At 38.5% G+C, this 20,498-nt stretch overlaps 1 protein-coding gene across 2 annotated transcripts in view; it reads left to right on the forward strand.

Annotated features, from left to right (window-relative positions):
* The window catches only part of LOC112161179 (N-acetyllactosaminide alpha-1,3-galactosyltransferase), a 14,227-nt gene extending 1,293 nt beyond the window's left edge, over window positions 1–12,934 (forward strand). The window contains exons 2-6 of one of the 2 annotated variants that reach the window (XM_024296224.2): window positions 247–312; window positions 2,620–2,679; window positions 2,759–2,851; window positions 7,846–7,983; window positions 11,298–12,934. In XM_024296224.2, the coding sequence (XP_024151992.1) occupies window positions 308–312; window positions 2,620–2,679; window positions 2,759–2,851; window positions 7,846–7,983; window positions 11,298–11,979 (978 nt within the window). In that variant the 5' untranslated portion in view covers window positions 247–307 and the 3' untranslated portion in view covers window positions 11,980–12,934. Of the gene's footprint in view, window positions 1–65; window positions 313–2,619; window positions 2,680–2,758; window positions 2,852–7,845; window positions 7,984–11,297 lie in introns of those variants that run through there. The other variant, XM_036216655.1, reaches the window with a different exon arrangement.
* The last annotated feature ends 7,564 nt before the right edge of the window (window positions 12,935–20,498 follow it).

Here is a 20,498-nt window from a genome sequence, read left to right on the forward strand (position 1 = left end):
CGTTTTTCTTAATGAAGAAAAAAAGCTGTTAATCAGTGATGTGGAAAATTCCAAGAACTGGCACCCTCTGCTAAAGAATGCTAATAAAAGGAAATCAGGGTAAATTTGATGTGTTGATGTAAATAATTTTGACAGCAGTCTGTTCAGTCGTTGGAACTTTTTTTTTTTTAACTTGTGTTTACACACTTTCATATATTTCTGGCAGAACTGGTTTTGTGAACGTTTTATCTTTTGTATTCATTTTAGGTGCACTCATTGATCTAAGCCTGCCATCGTTCCCGAAACCAAACAGCAGATTCCTACAAAGATGAGGTAATGCATTTTTATATATATATATATATATATATATATTTTTTTTTTTACCATAACTTAATGATAACAAAGCATTTGTGAACCAAAAATAGTTTTGCTGTTTGTGCTGATTATTTAAGCAATAAAAAAGTGAAGGGAGTCAGAAGGGTTTCAATAAAATACGCTTATTTGCTTTTATAAGCAAAAGAAAAATAAAAAATAATTTTAAGTTTGAACTTTCAGACCAACTCTACGAGTAGGCCAGGGGTCTGCAACCTGAGGCTCCAGAACCACATGTGGCTCTTCTATCTGTCCATTTGCTTTTAAGAAAACTTCTAACAGTTTGGATACATTTTAAATTATTCAAGTTAAGCACATACTCTATGCTGCACAGTTGCCACAATGATAGAAACTGCCATGGTGATGTGGTTTTCTTTCATTTTTAATTGAAGTAACAATGCTGCAACAAGGGGATCTTATTTGATACAGTGTATTTTATTTTGAAAGGAACTCATATGTGCTAGTCAAAAGAAAAGAAGTTAAAGTTATTATTTAAAGAAAGATATAACACTTTTTATGTAATTATTGGACATTTTTGAAGGCTACATTTTATAAAGGAATGGCTAAATTGGCCTAAAGATAGAGTGATTTTTAAATAGATGAAGTGGGATTTGGCAGCTCTCGCTGGGTTTGGGTTTGTAAGAAATTACACCAAATTGCTCTTTTGGTGTTAAAAGTTGCAGACCTCTGGTAAAGGTCTACACATACATGCGTTCAACAATTCTTGAACATGTGTTTAGCCCAGGGGTCTGAACTTACAGAGCCATTCGGGTCCATTTTCCCCAGACCAAAACCCAGCAAGAGACACAAATGCTCACTTCATCCTCTAGAAAATAAGACACAGATTTATATATATCAATATTATAAAAATAAAAATTTAACTTCCTTGCATGAATAAAACACAAATATAAAGAGAAATACCCCTTTTCTTTCAAAATAAGAAACAGTTTATAACTTTTGACAGAGGTTCAAATGATTTTCTATCAAAATAAAATATGCTTTATGTCACACAGAATTAGGCCAATGCTGCCATTCTAGTAGCAGAGAGTGTAATGTTAGCTGTGATTTATAAAAAAAAAAAAAACATTTGTGGTCAACCTGTCCTAGAAAATACATAAATCCAGCTCAAAAAATAATTCTGAGCTATTTAAATCAGTCTCGTAGTATTTCTCTGTCCAACATTTTCATTCGTTTTATTTAACGACTTAATCACTTTTAACCAGTTTTTCTATAACCAGAGAGCCACAATGAAGAGGTAAAAGAGCCATATTTGGCTCTGGAGCTGCAGGTAGCAGACTCTTTAACCCATGGTGTTTACACTGGTCTATCAGGGAGGGGCTTCTTCTTCTACTTCTTCTTTTTCTACACTTTACAAGCTCACATCCACTACCTACAGTTGGCACTTCCATGTATTAAAGGGGAAGCCATCCTTTGTCACTACCAAACCTGAGTCTGTATTTGATCATCCAGGATTGACTTTAAATGTGCTTAATGACTGAAGTTTTGCATGTAGAGCTCGAAAACAGGTGTGAAATTGAAAAGTGACGTGTGAATTAGAGAGTTTTGAACGCAGAGACCTAAACACAAATATCTGCACATTTACACAGACTTTTCATTGGAAGTGGGGGTGGTGAAAATATATCTTAAGACTTCAGTGGAATTTCCGTGAGGATTGAGAAAGTGTTGACTCCCGGGAGTTAACACTCCTCCTTTTTCTTATTAGACGTGATTACACCTGCACACACATACAGGGAGGAGACTTTTGAAATGGCAGACATTATGTGTTTTTAGATTTTTTTCTCCTCACAGAGCAGCATGGTGCACTGGTGCGACCAAGAGGTTTTTGAAGTGCACCACTGAAAAATCTAGTCACAAATGCAACCAAACTGGTTGCACTCTAGAGCCCTGTACTAAGTTAAAAAAAAAAAAAGCTTTGTCTTGGTCGATTATAAACTCTCATCTCTCTTTTTTCTTCTCCCTTCAAGTTTTTCAGGATTAATCAAAAAAGTTTACCTTCAAATTTGAAGTTTTTCCCAGAGTCTTTTGAAAGGACTATGATATTTATCACAAATGACAACATCCCATTTTCCCGTTCATGCAGATGTACTTTGTATATTTAGTCTGCTGCTATTGGTCCAACAACTCCTTCTGAAACAAATTTGTTTGTATCTTCTACTGAAGTTCACGTGTCTCTCAAACTTTAATTCCAATAGACCACAGAGGAACTATATTCAAGTGCTGTTGATTCACATTTGCTTTGCGCTGCAGGACTCTGGGAATCGGGTGGAGTGTACTGCTCATTCTATGCTTTATTGTTATCGGTTTAAGGTAAGACCCCAAAGAAACGCTGATGAACCCATAAAAATACAATAAAAATAACCATTTTCTTTTTTTGTTCCTATTTTAGATATTCATCTGTTTTCTTATTGGGAAATCTACCAGTTTTTAGTGAAGCAATCATCAGACCTTCTGTTGTTTCGGATGGCACACTGAATTATGAGTAAGGCATCATCAGTTTATGAACATGTGAATTACTGTAAATGCATGTGTTTTGTGTGTTGATGTGTATGCATTCCATTTGAACAATTTGGTTTGTATTTGAACACTTGAAATAGAGCTGTAAAATAAACAAAAATAAAAAATAAACAAATAAATAAATAACAAAAAGTCTTATAAGATAAGATGTCTTCTGGGATATCTTTAAAAAATGTTTTTGCCACTAAGACATGATTTCTCAAACTAAGATTATTTTATAACTGAAAATCTTAATAATTTTAGTATTAAAAGATTTTTTTTTGTTTTTTTGTTTTGAAGATTTAGTTTTGACAGTGTATCTGTTAACTACGTTTTATTGTAATCCAATATCTATCAAAACTCCCAGCAACAAAAATGTGTTATTTTTTACCTGCACTCTAAACATTTTTTGATGCAATTTAAATTAAAAAAATTAAGTTTACACCAATTAACTGCACACTTTTATTCACTAAATGAGATAATGTCAGATTATGTTTGTTCTACAGACGGTACCAACAAATGCTAATAAACACCAAAAAACATGATTAACTAGTTTTTAGTCAAAATCTTTATTTTTAAGAGCTTATAAAAAACATAGCCTCCGAGTTGGCAGGACAAATGGCACGGAAGTAAACCCTCACTAATTTCCCATCAACCTTTACCTTACACTCTCTCCTCCTAGCTTATAGGACACAAAAATAGCTAGCAATATTGGAGTTCTCCAGCCGTACAGTTTTGAGCCAGATGGCCTCTCAGACGAGGAAAGTTAAAAACATTTAAAGGTTTATTTGTCTGCAAGTAGAGACGCTGACCTGCCCATGTCAGTTGTTGCATCACAAACCTGAGCGTTTTCAAACCACAGGTTTTCATCTGCTCCTAATCCATCATGATTTAAATAAAGAAATATTCATAAATGTTACTTTGATCATATATTTTTTATTCCATAATGATTTAACTGCTGACAGAACATGTTAAAAACACAATTTTTATTGAAATGGGTCTTTAAGAAGTTAGGAAATTTGAAATTAGCTGGTTTCCTGTATTATAGTTTTTCTCAATTGATTTAAGTTTAAGTTTAAGTTTAAGTTTATTAAATTTATATGGCGCCTTAAAATGACCTCAGTCAAACAAGGCGCCGCACATTAAAAGTTCAAAGAACAATAAAATCACGGCTAAAAAGTTAAAAACAGATAAAAATAGAAATAAATTACATAAAATACATAAAAACACCAGATTAAAAACAAAGATAAAACAATAAACAATAAAACACACCAGCAGAGCAGAGTCTCATACATTGTCAAAAGCCTGGCGGTAAAAATGGGTTTTAAGAAGTGTTTTAAAAATTGACAGTGAGGACGCCTGCCGAATGCTCAGTGGTAAAGCGTTCCACAGCTTCGGTGCACAGATTGAAAATGCTCGTTCCCCCCTGAGCTTCCTCTTAGACCTCGGTACCTCCAGGAGAAGCTGATCAGCTGACCTGAGGCTCCGGGTCGGGGTGTAGGGACAGAGAAGCTCAGAGAGGTACGGCGGTGCACAGTTGTTTAAAGATTTAAAAACAAATAAAAGAATTTTAAAATGAAAATGATTTAGTGCATTTCTCACAACACTATTAACATTTTCACTATTGCTAAGGCTTTTCTCAAAACAATTTGTGTAAACCGCAAAAACTGGTAGATAACCCACAAAAGAGAGTTACTTTCTCAAAATGAAAGTCAGTAGTTCAAAATGGGTAGTTCATGTTTCAAAAGGAAGTTTTCATGTCAATGAAAGTATCAGTGTCGTCAAAACGACAAGTTCAGTCAATAGAATCCATCATGTTTTCATTGAGACTGGAAGTGCTTCTCAATGTCATGAAATGGGAATATGTGTATTCACATATGAATGTGATACATGATATATGTATTATGCACGGCATTTTGAAAACTAGTATTCATTTTTTTCTTAAAGACACTGAATATGCACTTTACGCTGTTTATTTACAACCGTTCACAGCATTGTGCAAATAGAAAGAAACAACTAAACTCCCTTAGGCTCAGTAAACCTTACTGGAGCAGTTTTCAAACAGAAAATACTGTAAAACAGAGAGTTCTGCTAGACTCAACTAGACACTCCCGTCTGTCTGGCCACATATTTTCATAAACATCACTGTGAACATCAGCTCTATCAATGCACAAGAGCAAAATATCTACTTGAGAACTGAATCCACCCTTTGTGGGACTCTGCTGTGATGTCATCACTAGGGTTGGGCACTGATGGGTTCTGATGCGGTTCCGGTTCTACCGCGGTTCTTTTGTTTCGGTTTCGGTTCCCTTTCGGTGCTTATTGCGGTACTTCAGTAATAAAAAATAATGCCTTTATCTTCCTAAACCCAAAGCAGAACGGCTTCAAACAAGCGCAGACTCCCTCCTGCTGTGCAGCTGTGCGCACGTAATATAAAGCATAATTTAAAACTCTGTCTTAAATAAACTTAAACGTCCTTGAAATTTTAGCCTGACATTTTATTAAATTAAATCAGGAATGTGGCATTTATTTGCAGTTGTTTTTGGGCAAAAGCAATATTTTATTTCAATAAAATAAGGCGGAAGATAAATGTCAATCACACGGCTGCAAAGCGCAGCAGATGATGACGACCCGCTGTGGTGGTGGGCGGAGCCGAGCCGAGCTTTCTGCTATTAGCAGCCCAACAAGGAGGAAACGATTCATTGTTTCATTTTGGGATGGGGCTCCAGCGTTGTTTAAAAATTGCGGAAACTCCACTATTCACAGCGAAAGTCCCGCCCACCGACGTTGCGGAAGCCGACCATCTCGGCGGTTTTATATGAGCCCGCCCACGAACACAAGAAAGTAAATAGATAGGCTGAATCGTAAAGAATCAGAAGGGAGTACAAGTGATTGACATGTCCACAGACAAATGAAACGTCAATGAACTTTGGAACTGAAATCCAGCACCGTTTGCAGCCGCATCTTTTGGTTTCGGTAGAACCGCGCAAATCATAACGGTTCCTACTTGGAACCGAACTTCTGTGCCCAACCCTAGTCATCACCAGCTGCATTCACGGCCTCTAGCAGGTCATTTGGGTATGTGGACGCTGGTCATATTCATGCACCTTTTACCCTCAGGAAGAGAAAAAACTCCTCAACTGGATTTAGAAATGGAGTATAGAGGAAGATACCCCACAAGCATCCTGCCATGTTCTGCAGACCACTTCCTGACAGCAGCAGAGTGCGGAAGCTCACATCATTACTGTATCATTGGTTTCAACCATCATATATGTCTATGGTTTAACTGTTAGTTCACACAGCTCTTTTCTTTTGTGTACAATGAGTTTCTCCTTAAAAAAGTGTATGGACACTTTCATGGAAACACAATCACAAATATATTAGAATGGACGTACAAAATGCTTGAGGACATGCTCAACAAGTTTGTGTGCAAAAATAGAAGCAATTAAATGAAAATTATTAGTGACTAATCAGCCTGGACACGTTTAGACAATTTTGACACACAGAATTTTTCATTACAAGCAAGTCAACAGTGATGATTTGGTAGAGATTTGCACTTTGTCAACTGCTTTTGTGTCCAAAGGAAAGGCTATTGGATGAAATGAACATGAAACTTCCACTAGTTTGAGCCCAAATGACTAAATGTTGTGCAGGTTGTGAGAAGTTTAATTCTGTTTTGGGAAACGCACTGAAACGATGGAGAAAAACTATAAATTGAAATCCTCCTGTTGTACATATGAGTACTATGCAAATATACATTTTTTGTATATATATTTTTGAAAAACAGTCTTATCTTAATTTATATTTATTGTATTTCCTTTCACCTTTATTTCATTCACACATATTTGCCTAGTTCGTTTTTTTTTATTTTCCTGCAGGACTGTTGGACCCAGGACACGGAAACTAAAAAGTATATCAACAGAAGGATTAGTTATCTGTTTTTTCCAATATGTATGCAAATTCAAAATACATCTGACTTATATTGTTGCTTTATTGGCAGCACCCATAGCTCACTTGCAAATAAAGTTTGAGAAAATTTTCATTTTAAGAAGGAAGAGATCTAGTGAGGATTAATCATGAGCTTGCATTAGAAGTAAGTTCCAATTAGTTGCACATACAGGGAGTGGAAATTTGTATTTTTCAACGGATCTTTCCAGCGGAGCACAGTTTCTGTGTTATGCTTTAGTCACAACTGCCCCAACGGCTGGATACGGGCTCTCTGCAGGGGGAAATGGGCAAATCTGTACAGGGTGGCCCGCACAAAACTCCTTGAGCAACTAGCGCAAAAAAAGTTTATGCACATTTTTTCTGTTAGCATGCTGCAGGCATCAGATTGCAGTGAAAACTTAGGCAACACATAAGGGTAAGAAAGTATGAAGGATGTGAAACACATGCATGTCAAACAGATTTTTCTTTTTTTGCCCCACTAGAGCCCTGTTAGTGTTGTTCAAGTGAAATGTGCACTCTCTTCATTTGCAGCCTGCTAGAAATAAAAAAAGAGATAATCAGGATTTCATCTTAAATGATAAAATCAAAATTGACGTTGCCTTCACCCAACGGTGGCTGGGATAGGCTCCAGCAACCTTGAAAGAGATTAACCGGGTTTAGAAAAGTGATGTGTGGATGAAGATCAAAATGTTAAAGCTAGCAAACATAGGAAAATATCACCTGTTATGGCTGGGAAAAGCTTTAATGTTATCCTTTTAGGTCAAAATGGTGCCGGCAACAGAGTAAAAAAAATCCTTTAGGCAGCATCTGTTCAACCGTCTTTAATAAAGTCAAGGTTTTTAATTCAAAATGTTGAAGAAACACATCAAGAGATATCAGAAATAGAGGTATTTAAAAGACTAATGAAAGAAGCAAGGTGAGAGTTAAGCCTGTCGTTCTAAAATGATCAGTTTGTTAACATGCAAAAACAGGTAAAAACAAATAAAAGTACAAAGTTTCCATTGTAATACCTATCTTCATGATTCATTTCAGGATCAGGTATGATGTGGAGACACGCAGTCCATGGAGTGCTCCAATCATCTGGGAACTGATGTTTGACCCTCGTCTTTATGATGAAGCTCACAAACTAGCAGGCACATCTGTGGCCCTGACTGTGTTTGCTGTTGGGAGGTTTGTTCATCCATTTTAGTAAAAACAAGAGGGGTTCAATTCCTCAATATAACATATACAAGTAAAATGAGATAAATTAATTAAAAAAACTACTATACTCTATTACAGCTGTTGCTATTTGTGGATAAAATATTTCTTTAGTCATCAGATAGAAGTTCTTAAATACTTTTTCATTTGATACACACATTTCTGAGACCCCTATCTCAGTAGCATGATCCAAACTCATTGGTCCATGTTTACTGCCCTGTAGTTCATCATCAGTCCACTAGGGACAGTAGAAGGGCTTTTCCTGCTCATTTCAAAATGGGCGCTTCCATGAAATCTCAAAAACTTTCGTCATAGAAATCGGAAAAACTTTTGCTATTTTCTAAACATTATGGTGATAATATTTCATCTAATGTTATTCTTGGTTTAAATAACTACTTGTTGCCCTCAAAGAACACAAAATTGATTGATAATTCTTATAATGCAGTAATACCATTTTGAAAATGTGTGGATCAAATTTTAGATTCAAGAAAATGTTTGCATCTTAAACTAATACTGTTGTGAACGAAAACTTACCAAGAAACCCATTGTATCATGATCAATACCTCATATATAAAAGAAGATATTCAAAAACTGACTGATTTTTTTCAGGTCAGGCACAAACCACAATTATTAATTTCTCCTATGTGATCATGTTTACAAAAGTTGATACCATGTTTTGAAAACGGCACAGAGGAATCAGAATCCCTGATTTTCAAGATTTTGGTTTTTGCAATTTAGCAGTCAATAAGTTCCACTGGTTGGACTTTTAGCGCAGGATTAGAAAACACCCGTTTTATACGTAGAGCCAGAGATTTGACTTTAAAAACATGTGTAGTAATATGTGAATGTGATAGCTCGGGAGGTGGAAACCAGAAGTTTGGTTTGATGAGCATTCACATCAGCGCAGCGAGTGCGAATGCTCCATCAAGCAAACAGCTTTGTTTTTTTTTAGTTCTCACAGCAGTTCTGACTTATTTTTCTCTAAAAGGAAACAGTAATTTAATATTATAGTTTCTGTTGAAGTGGAGATGTTCATGGGCACACCTGACATTCCATCCATGTTTGCAGCAATAATTATGTGGTTGCAAAACATGTCTACAAGGAACTCTGCTCATATGTCATTTAAAGGGCCTATTCCAGGCAAAATCTTTTTTTTTTTAGCTTTTAAGTGTATTATAAAGTTAATTACTTATTAAAAACAACCCCAAAGTGGGCAGGCTTGACGTAGAAAAGTGAGAACAGCCCCTTCCAGGAAGAGTCTGTGCTTCGAGCACGGCACCCAGGCTAACACAAAAATGATCGGCAAACGCTTTCATTTTATTTACACAGTACCATAAATCTTTCAATAGTGGCTCGTCTCTTATTGACGCCAGTCTCCAATAAATGTTGGGTCTGACAGGTGCTTATTACTGTTGTTAGAAGCTTGTCTCTAATAGTGACTGGGCTCCTTCAAGACACACACCCAGGCCGTGTACAGTTGTGCAGACTCCAGGTGTCTGTGGTAGTTGTTTGTAGCAATAGTCCAGAAACACTCATTCAGTTTAGTGGTTATACTTCATGCAGTGGTATACGTCAAAGAACATCCTGGTGAGGTATATGTATGATGTTTGGGGTGGATCCTGAATGTATCTGAGAAATGTGAAAGCAGATGGGTGAGATTGAGAAGATCAGTAGGAAAACGGATTGCCCAGTGGAAGCAAAGAGGGTTTTTGATACAGAAATTGATGAAGGTTTAAAGAGAAAAGAAACCTCCCCACCCAGTGAATATAAACATGGATCTCATTATTTCAACACATCTTAAAATGTTCATCTGGTGTTGTCTACATTTTACTTAACCCAATTTAACCACAAAACAAACCATCTACCCATCAAAATTACCCAAAAGTTCTTAGCCTCAGTGCAACATGGGATGCATTGACTGCATGTCTGTATATTTTATTTACAGCCAGTGCATAGCAGACATGGATGATGTTGAAGGATCAGGTTTCATTATTTTAAAAGCGCTACAAAGTAATCAAATCTACATGTCTGGAAGCATGAGATCATTCAGAGACTCTCCCAGTACGGTGAAGTTCACCATCTACTGCTGAAGGGTGGCAGCTTTCAGTGGTACTTCAGCATCTCTGTGACCCAGTTTCATGACTTTCTGTCCCGCTTTAGTCAGAAAAAAAGATTAAGAATAAAATCAGAGGATTGTTTTCATTATAATCTCAATGCAAATAATAAGAATATCATAAAGTTCAGGAGGAGAATGATTGGATTCACCCCCTTATGGACTCCACCCACTAATCACGTCATTAACACGTCACGAGCCAAAGCTGAGTTTCTGATTGGTCAATACATTCTCACTCCCAACTCGTCACATATTGACGTTTGGTTACCCCTTATGCTCTCTTATGGGGTCCTGATGACCCCACCCTTACATTGATGTGTGATTCCTCCCATAACAAAGGCAGACAGCATTTTATGTCTGCCACAGACACCAGTGAAGATAAAAAAAATTCTTGGGAAAAAAAAAAAAGTTCAGCGCGCCGAATCATGGGGTCCAGATGACCCCACTTGTATTGTCAAAAATTAACGTTTCTGATGTCCCAAACTCATCTTTTTTGACCTGCTGGCTGTTACCCATCTGTTACCCAACCTCGAGGCCATGAAAAAGAACACGTTTAGTGCCATGACATGAAGTGCACCAGTCCCCTAATCCCATCCTGTACCCTAACCATACTGGTTCGTGCCCGGTATCGTGTCTGGCAAAACATCCCAAAGGTTGCGGACCCTTGATTTTAAGAACAGCCAGCACGTTGATAAACCAACACCCGAAATGTCAAAAAGTGACATGGAGGGGTCCTTAACCAAACGTCAATATGCGATGACTTGGGGATGAGAATATGTTGGATTGGTTGATGCAGGGCAAATTCTTCAACAATGTGCCACAATCCCCAAAAAGCACCGCAATGTCTGAAATGCACAACTGCCAGACCGCTACACCTGGTTCTCAGAACGCACAGTAGGACTTCTGACTGTGTCTGTACATTGACTGAAACGAGACACCCTAATGTGGAAATCATATTTCGATGTGAATGCAGATTTATAGCTATGGTTTTACTCAAGATAAAAGTCACAAACATCAAATATACAATTTAATATATCATTTTTTGTTTTTCAAAATACCCAAATAAAAACATTTTAGAATATCTTATCCAACCAGCCCTACAGAAAGGGTTGCTTCAGATTTGATATTGTTTTTAATCAGCATCCTAATAATTTTTCTCTCTATTTACCCAAAGGTACCTGGACGCCTACTTAAACACTTTTTTGACTTCAGCAGAAAAACACTTCATGGTTGGATTACCTGTAACCTTTTATGTGTTTACTGATCAACCAGAAAAAGTCCCAAACATAACTTTAGCTCCCCAGCGACATGTGAAAGTGATCAAGGTGGAGAAGTACAGCAGATGGCAGGACATCTCGATGATGAGGATGAAGACAATATCAGAAATGATAGAAAAAGAGCTCCGTCACAAATTCAACTATGTCTTCTGTTTCGATGTGGATCAGGAATTTAAAGAGCGCTTTGGCTCTGAGGCGCTCGGGGAGTCTGTGGCAACTATTCACGCTCACTTTAGAAAACTTCCAAAAGAGCTGTACACCTATGATCGAAACCCCAAATCCAAAGCCTACATGGAAAAAGGAGATTACTATTACCATGCGGCCGTCTTTGGAGGTTCGTGTGATAAGGTTAAAGCTTTGGCAGATTATTGCTATCTGAACATAATGGAGGACAAATTGAACAGCGTTGAAGCTTTGTGGCACGATGAAAGTCATCTGAACAAGTATTTCTGGCTTAACAAGCCCACCAAGTTGCTGTCCCCTGAGTACTGTTGGGACCCATATATAGCTGACATGAAGAACATTCTTGTCACTCGCTTATTATGGGCACCAAAGCAGTATGAGAAAGTTCGTACTTAGCAGATAGGCTAGAAAAACAGCTGAGCAAAACAAACAAAAGCAACTTTTAACTATACATAGATGTCAAATTTTGGATTATTAATCGTGACTTAATGGGGAAAAAAAAGGTACACATGTAAATGATGCCATTATAATTACTCGTAAATACAAAAACACACACTTGTATGTACAGCCCATGATGCATTGAATCCAGTGCACTGATTATGTACGGAAAGCGAAAATATAGATAATTCAAATAAATCTTTTGAGCTGAAGGTTTTTTTTACAGTGTTCCCCCACGTATTCGCATTTCTTTACTCGCAGTTTCACATATTTGCAGATTTTTTTCCAGTCCTGTGACTCTTCCGGTACGTTCTATAAAACTCTGACAATTCAAGACGCTAGTATGAAACTTTTTTCATCTGAAGGAGGTGCTGAGGTGCATCTCCGCACAGCAGACCCCCCTCCGGAACGCAGAATTGGTGGATGTCTCTGGTCCCTAACCTCTGTGAACACGTGGAGAATACTGTAGTAAATGAAGGCTTTTTATACTTTTATACTACATTACATGAAGGTTTTTCATACTTTTATATTATGTTACAATTTTATACTTTATTGACAAATGGATGAATGCATTAAAGGACTACATTCCAATTGAGTTTTTTTGGTCACTTTCATCCTCATCAAAAAACACACAGAGGTTAACTGGTGTGACCTCACATAACACTAGAAACATTAGGAACAAGTGAATAAAGGTTGCCGAAGACAAGCACAACAGAGTTTTATTCTTCACCTTTCGTGTCTATCTGTGCAATTGGCAGATTGCCCTTGATCAAATTTTCTGTAATTGGAGAGCAGTAAATGTGGTTTCCTAAACCAGTTTTGCAAGAAAAAAGATATGCTTGTGAGAAAATTTCAGAAGTTCAACGGTGGAGTAATCAAGGTGCTGATAGATCAGAGTAATTTTCAAGGAACAAACAAAACCCTACCTAACTTTAAAAGTTTAGCACAGTCATCACGTGTGTAGCATGCTACGATGCCTTCTGACGTGTTTCACTTCTCAAAGGATGAGAAATTAAAGAAAAACTGCAAGTCCACTATAATCAGTAATACATTCCAAGACTCAGACCTACCAAGGCCATAAAATAAATCTATTGAGATTTTATCGAGACATTTGAGAATCTGGCCTCTCTTGGATGCTAAGAGGCCCAAATGTGGCCTTGACCCCAAAAGGTCTGTGACCTCCCCAAGCCATATTTCTTGATAAGGAATGCGCTGGACAACTCCAATGAAGGATTTACGGAAACAGAGATTTGTCCTAAAAGGGTCTTCAAAGAATCCTTTCTGTCCCACTCCCTGAAGGATCGAAGGCAGACCTCTTTGGAATGTACGGTTTATGATTTTACGACCCTGTGGACCAAAGGAGGACCAGGAACTCAGCGCAGAACAAGCTGAGATGAACCTTTGAATTTGCAATTCTTTTATTCACAAATAAAGATTCTAAACATCTGTTCTTTTATTTGTGGTGTTGGATGTGAATAACATGAAAATGACTGAAATTTATTCACAGATTTCAACAGGAAGCAGACAAAACTTCCACTATGATCCTTGTTGTTCATGAATGTGTGATTTGCATCTGAATATGAGTTTAGACAACATTTAATCATGTATTGATAAACTGCATGTTAAGAGTTAATGATATGGAATACAATTCATGCTTTGATTTAATCCTCTTTATTTGACAATTAAGAAACATTAGAATTACATGTAGTTGATCTTTTTCTATGAGAAATCTCTTCATAGTTGATTGTTTATTCATTAAGAGTTTGAATGTTGATTTTTAAACTTTGTTTAAGCTAAACACATTCTGATTTAAACTTTATGCAAACTTGTTTTATCACAAAAATATTTCATGATTGTTTTGTTTTCACATCACTTCACTTTCACCATGAGATACACTAATGATCCCACACTTCTGTGAATGCTCAGAACATTTAAGAGAAATAACTTTTATTTTTCCTAAATAGTTTAAACAGTTTTGATAGAAACATGAAACTGTTAGATACACTGGAGACGTGTGCCTGCAGCCATTGGCTGAAAGCAAGGCCTCCTCTGAGGTCAAAAGGTCGATGTACACTCTCACTGGAGGGCAGTTCAGTTGGAGCTCCGTTGGAGTTTGGGTTTTGAGAAGAGAACAGCTCTAGGAAGAAGAGGAAACTTCTTCCAATCTCTTTTGGTCTTGTTTTTATTTTAACTTACCCCACCTAACTAAGTTTGTGCCAAGACCGTTTTTATTATACTTTATCTTTTTGGTAACTGTCGTGCATCTTTTCTTTTAACTCTTTTGAAGCTCGTCACCATTTGTGCTTCTTATTTTTGAAACTGATTGAACGATCCGCTTTGAGACTAAACTTCAGTGAACTTTAAATCCAGCACACTTTTTCGACGACCATCCACTCTTTTGGCTGTTCAAACCCAGATGACCACCAGAACTTCAGCCGCATGCGGTCATAAGCTCCAGAAGAGTCTTCGACCGCTCTCCTACACCCTGCGCCAAAGCTGCCGCTGCTTTCTTCATCTCATCGGCCTCAGGAGAAACACCTTTGTCTGGTGAGCTTCGTCTGAAAGTCCAGTCCAAGTCCAGCTTCGAGCCACCGTGGTGAGGAGACCCTCTCAGCAAAACTGTTGCGGTTTGATCTGGTCATAACAGCCAATTTGATTTATCCAGACTAGTGTCTTGATCAGTTTAACGTAATTGTTTTCTTTAGATTACAATTTTTCTCTTAAACCGTTCTGAGGCATTACTTTGCTCATCCACCGACTTTCTCACACATTCATACACACACACACATTCACATGCACTATATTGATTTTCTTCTGTTTATTTTGTATATATTTTTATGCTTATCTCTTAATAAATATCAAAAAGGCAGTCGTTGTCCATCTTAATCTTTCTTTTTGATACGGTCCCTTCAGATGAGAATTTACTTCCTGAAGTGTTGAGATTGATTTTGAAGATTACTCTTTAGTCAATTTTAAAGCTAAAATTGATAAACTTTCATCATTGAGTAATTTTTCCTTCCTTTCGGAAGGTGGTGCCCCTTTACGAGACAAAGTCAAATTCTTCATTGAACATGACCCTTTCACGCTACATATTTTATGGTGCCTCGTGTGAGGTTTTTGCAAAACTTAATCTTAAAGAAAAACAAAGTCTGAGCTGTTACAACACCAGACCTTCTACTGTCCTTACTCGACAGAGCTTTGTTAAGGTGCAGCATGAAGATAAATTCAGGATTTAAAGCTATGACAGTTTAGTTGATCAGTTTTTCTGCACGAAAACAGAACTAAAAGATTTAAGTAAATTATTATTTTTTTTCATAGTTCATTAATTGAGATGCTTGTCTTCATAAAAACTGTAATTGCAATTCTTCTTTTCAAGACAAAAACATTTTTTGGTCCACTCGATATTGAAACTTTTTGATATTTGATATTACTGGCTGCGTGTTCCAGCAGTTCTTATCATTCCCCCATCACTCTTTGATTGAGCAGGAGGAGTTGCTAACCTTTGCTTGTCACATAACTGGAGTTATGATAGAGTAAACACCTGTTGATAAAAGTCTTGCATTGAAGTGAATTATTCCCACCATTTTCTCTGAAATAGTGGTAGTTGTTGTGAGTGATCGCACATTTGAGGAGCTTCCACTTCTGAGCCGACCCATTCACCGTCTTGAAGTAATCTAGAATTTGCAGTGAGAAGTTTCCTTGCAGATGAGACTACACCGTTATGAACTAATCAATGCATGAAAACTGCATGTTTGATCTCTGATGGTTGGAAAACTGATAAACTCCTCATTTTGTGCTCACATAGTGGTAGAAGAACAACAGGTTAAGCCGGGCTTCGGCAACCTGCGGCTCCGGAGCCGCATGCGGCTCTTCAAGCTCTCCCTTGCGGCTCAGTGGCGCTTTTTCAACAATGTTTAGAATATAATTTAAATTGTTGGAAGGAAATATATTGTAGCGATTTGGGTGAGAGCAGAGCCACAGATGACTGGCAGATTTAATCCTGATATCACTTGTGTCCCATACACTATACGATCCCTCGTGATTGCAGTGAGAAGGGCAAACGCAGGCCATTGAGACCAGTTGGTGTCAACATTTTGACGACCATTTTTTTTAACAGTCCCGGACCTCAGAACAGCAGACACTGTGAGGATCCTCACTCATACACACACCACTCTCACTCATGGTGCCGGTAAAACACTCAAGTCCCATAATGCAACACAAGAACAGACACTAACTCCACCCACTAACAAGGAACTATTTCTAAATTAACAGTCAGGCTGCCACAATATTTTTGTTTTAATACGATTTCTGTAGGAGGACAAACATGACACAAACATCCTTTACGTTTTCCAGTTGTTGTGAGAGGAGTGTAGATGCTTCCACGCCGTCTGAGCCAGCGCACAGCAGAATTCCTGCCCGTGCGTCTGGAGCGCACGTGAGCGCACGTTGCTACGCGGGTTTTGAAGTCGGGTCACGAGCTCCACGTACAAATCGGCACGCATTGAGCGCGCTGAATCTTCAATCCGGTTCAAGATTTCCACGCACAGTCGCGGCAGCTCAGAGCTGTAACTGTGCGTAGAAATCTTGAACCGGATTGAAGATTCAGCGCGGGAGCTGCTTGTGGGCGGAGTCTGCTTCAAAGCACAGAAGTACCAAACGTGATCACGAAGGAGAAATGAATCATTACGGTTTGTGTCCGGTCAGGTTAATATGACACCAAGATGAGATGAGCGCTAATGAACAGTAGAAGAAGAATAGAAGAAGAATCTCCTCCCCGCCACTGCGTGCGTGACCGCGCTGCTCCGGTGTGGATAACACCTGCTGAGCGCGGCGATGTGCAGGTCTCACACACCGGCAGCGTGCGGTGCGTGGCGGGGAGGAGATTCTCCTTCGATTGTATTTTTACTGTTCATTAGCGCTCATCTGCATCTACAACAGGGAGAACCGAAAGTAAAAGTGTTGAAAATCCCCCAAATCTTTCTGAAGACTTTTGTTTTCACAACTCTGTCCTTTTAAATGTCTGACTATAAGACTCACGCGCGCTCCAGACTTGGAGGGCAGGAATTTAGGTCTTCACGCGCTTATATTGACTCTTCATTGAAAGTGTTGATTGACGCGGCCAGTGTGGAAGCACCTTGAAGGTGCACGTTACATTTTTGTGTTTTTTTTTTTTTCAAATCCTCTAAATAAAAATGACATCAAAAATCGTATTTCTTTATTGCATTTCTTTAATTTCATCAAAGCAATGAAACAAACTGTAATTCATTCATATTGTAGTGATGGTCTCACGCTGGGCTTGCTGTCGGTCTGGCAGCGCAAGGAATTGTGGGTTACCCATTCTTTTGCCTGTCTGACTGAAATTGGATTTAAGTTTGGGTTTTCGTCAACGTGTTTTGTTGTCTGACTGTTGAACATTTGTTGGCATTTATGATTTTGTCCTGTTATGTTTGAATTCTTCCTGCACCTGGAGTGAGAATGAGGGAGAGACTGATCAGGACCCCCTCTCGTTGTGTCATTGAGGGATGTCAAAATAAAAACTCAAAGGTTCATTATGAGGTTATTCAGCTTTTTTATCAGATAGTTTGACGCTACAGTATCTCACCAACTTGTCATGAGGCCAAAAATGTAGCTTATATGACACGAGGATACGCAGCAGGAGAAATAATCGTTTATTCGGCAAATTCTGCATGTGTTACTTCCAGTGTACGACGTTTATAAGCTGTTTCAATTTATGCGGCTCCAGACACATTTGGTTTTTATTGTATTGGTCCAAAGTGGCTCTTTCAACACTTTGGGTTGCCGACCCCTGGGTTAAGCTATTGAGGAAAGTAAGTCAGATCTCTGTGTCTGCATTTCATTTGCCGTTGGAGATCCTTTCAGGGCTGCAGTCACCAACAGACTGAGCCAGGATCACCGGTGTGTACTTCCAGGGGCGGAGCTTCTGCCTGTGCATCTGTGGAACCCTTTGAGCTTTTCCTCCTCCTGTCTCTGCATCTTTCACTCAGAAAACAGGAGTTCAGCTGCTTTTTGGTTTAATGAAACCCTTTGTTTGGAAATGTTTAATTGAAATCACATTTCAGTTTTTCAAACTCCTAAATAATCTTAGTATTGAATCTCCAATACAGTTTAAAGTAGGATGATGGGATCTTATCCACTTCTCCTTACATTTAAGACTTTTTGAGAATTGCTTGGTTGAAACCATCTTTTAATTTTCTTCTTGAAAATACTTTAAAAACAAAGTATTTCTGAACAAGCCTTAACTTCAAACTTTTCCTTGGAAGTGATTGTTAATTGACTTAAGCCTATCACAGATGTGCTTCATCAACCTCTGAAGTCTAGTTTTTGAGTTAAGCTTGTGTATTGATCTCAATCATTTGAGCAGTGTTTGTGTTTAATCTTTCAGACTTAAACTGTTATGTACTGCTAAAATTTGTCTGATTGAACTAAGTCAGATAGAATTCTTCTCTTTGAGATTCTCTTCTTTTCTTTTGACCTGCTTCAGCTGCAAAACTACAATGTAAACTTAGCAATAGCTTCATTGAAATCGTTGGAGTCTTGCTCCGATCAGACTGAATCTTTTGCAGTGGTATCACTGTCCCCAGACCTCTAGCAAAGATCCAGTCCTGAAGGAGAAACCAGGACTTGTGTTTCAACTGTTGAGCTGTATTCTCTAAGTTTTGCCCTGTCTTTTATTCACTGTTAGTGATAAACGTGTGTGACCCATGGTTTGGTGACTCTGCTCCATTGAAGTTGTCTGTCTTCAAAGTTTAATTCTTGATTACAAAGAATTGAATTCTTCTAAAATTCATTGTTTTTCTTGGTTGGAGAACCTGCGAGTGGCTTTTTTCTCAGAAGATCATTGTTGGATGTCTTGGTCCACTGATCTGATCAGAAGAGCTCATACTCCCATGAGGAAGAGGGGGGGGTGAAACCCCCTTCTGAATGTTCTCCTTCGGTTCTCACTGCCTGGCACAGTGACATCCCCTGCTGTGTTCACTTTTAGATAAGCAACTTCCTGGTTTTCTGGTGATGACAATTAACTCATAAAACAGTGTTTGTTCAGTCACAGAAAACAGTTGGCTTGTACTCTCTATTCTTTTGGCATACCTCTCCCTAGCTAAGTGCTAGGTTCATATTTCCATCCATCCATCTTCTTAACCGCTCCGTCCCTTTCGGGGTCGCGGGGTGCCGGAGCCTATCCCGGCTGCTGATGGGCGAAGGCGGGGTACACCCTGGACAGGTCGCCAGTCTGTCTCAGGGCCACAATCACACACCCATTCACTCTCACATTCACACCTAGGGACAATTCAGAATCACCAATGAACCTATGAAGCATGTTTTTGGACGGTGGGAGGAAGCCGGAGTCCCCGGTGAAGACCCACGCATGCACGGGGAGAACATGCAAACTCCACACAGAAAGGTCCCAGCCGGGATTCGAACCGGGGCCTTCTCGCTGTGAGGCGAGAGCGCTAACCACTGCGCCACCGTGCAGCCCAGGTTCATATTTCTTGCTGAGAATTTGTTAAATGGAAACAGTTGAATTTAGAAAATTCCTCCAAATACTGTAATTCTTTAGACAAAGTAACCATCAGCATAAATATGGGTGACTCTCAACATTTTAAAGCTTCTGCCAATGTTGACCTTCTTGATAATATTGGACACACCTTGATTGACAAGTCTGAAAGGCTCTTATCAGATTATCAAAGCTCCATCCACAGTCTAAGGACTGCAGAGATGGAAGCAATTCTCAAAGATCTAGCAACTGAAGCGTTGACTAAAACTTTGAGAAACAAAAGTCTAACAGAAATGTTAGATCACCTTACAGCCAAAGAAACCGTAGGTTTTCAAATAGAGCCTCCTTTGTTGAGTCAAATTCAAGGAAATTCTGACTCACATTTGCAGAAGATCATAAATCTTCAGGAAGAAAACAAGTTCCTGAAACTCCAGCTTGAAATGTTAGAGCGACATAAGACCCAAGCTGATGCTAACCTGACTGAGCTGACAGCTCATGCTTTTTTTTTTTTTCTAACTTGTCCTGTCCAACAGCTGAGCCAACAGATGTGGGCTGAGAGCTTCTTGTGTTGGGCAGATTTTACTGTCACAACAGGGATTTATTGAGTATAAACCCCTGTTGTATTTAATGCTAAACTTTATTTATATTGATTATGTTTTATTTTATGTATTTATTTATTTATTTTTCTTTGTTGTTGGACCGGACGGAAAAAAGGAAGAAGGTGGGGGAGGGGTGAGGGAGTGGGGAGAAGATGATGGCAACAGAGGGAAGCAACATCATAAAACAACCAGGACTAAGTGATAAACTAGAATGGGCGGGGCCTGTCCACACACACAATCTATAGCTACACACACTTGTTGGCCAAAATAGTCTCCGCATTTAAACTAAACATAATGTACTCAATTCAACTGTAACTGCAGCTCACACACTCCATCATACAAACCCATTCAGATAAAGACTTTCA

The sequence above is a fragment of the Oryzias melastigma genome, linkage group LG3, assembly GCF_002922805.2.
Source record: "Oryzias melastigma strain HK-1 linkage group LG3, ASM292280v2, whole genome shotgun sequence".
NCBI lineage: Eukaryota > Metazoa > Chordata > Actinopteri > Beloniformes > Adrianichthyidae > Oryzias > Oryzias melastigma.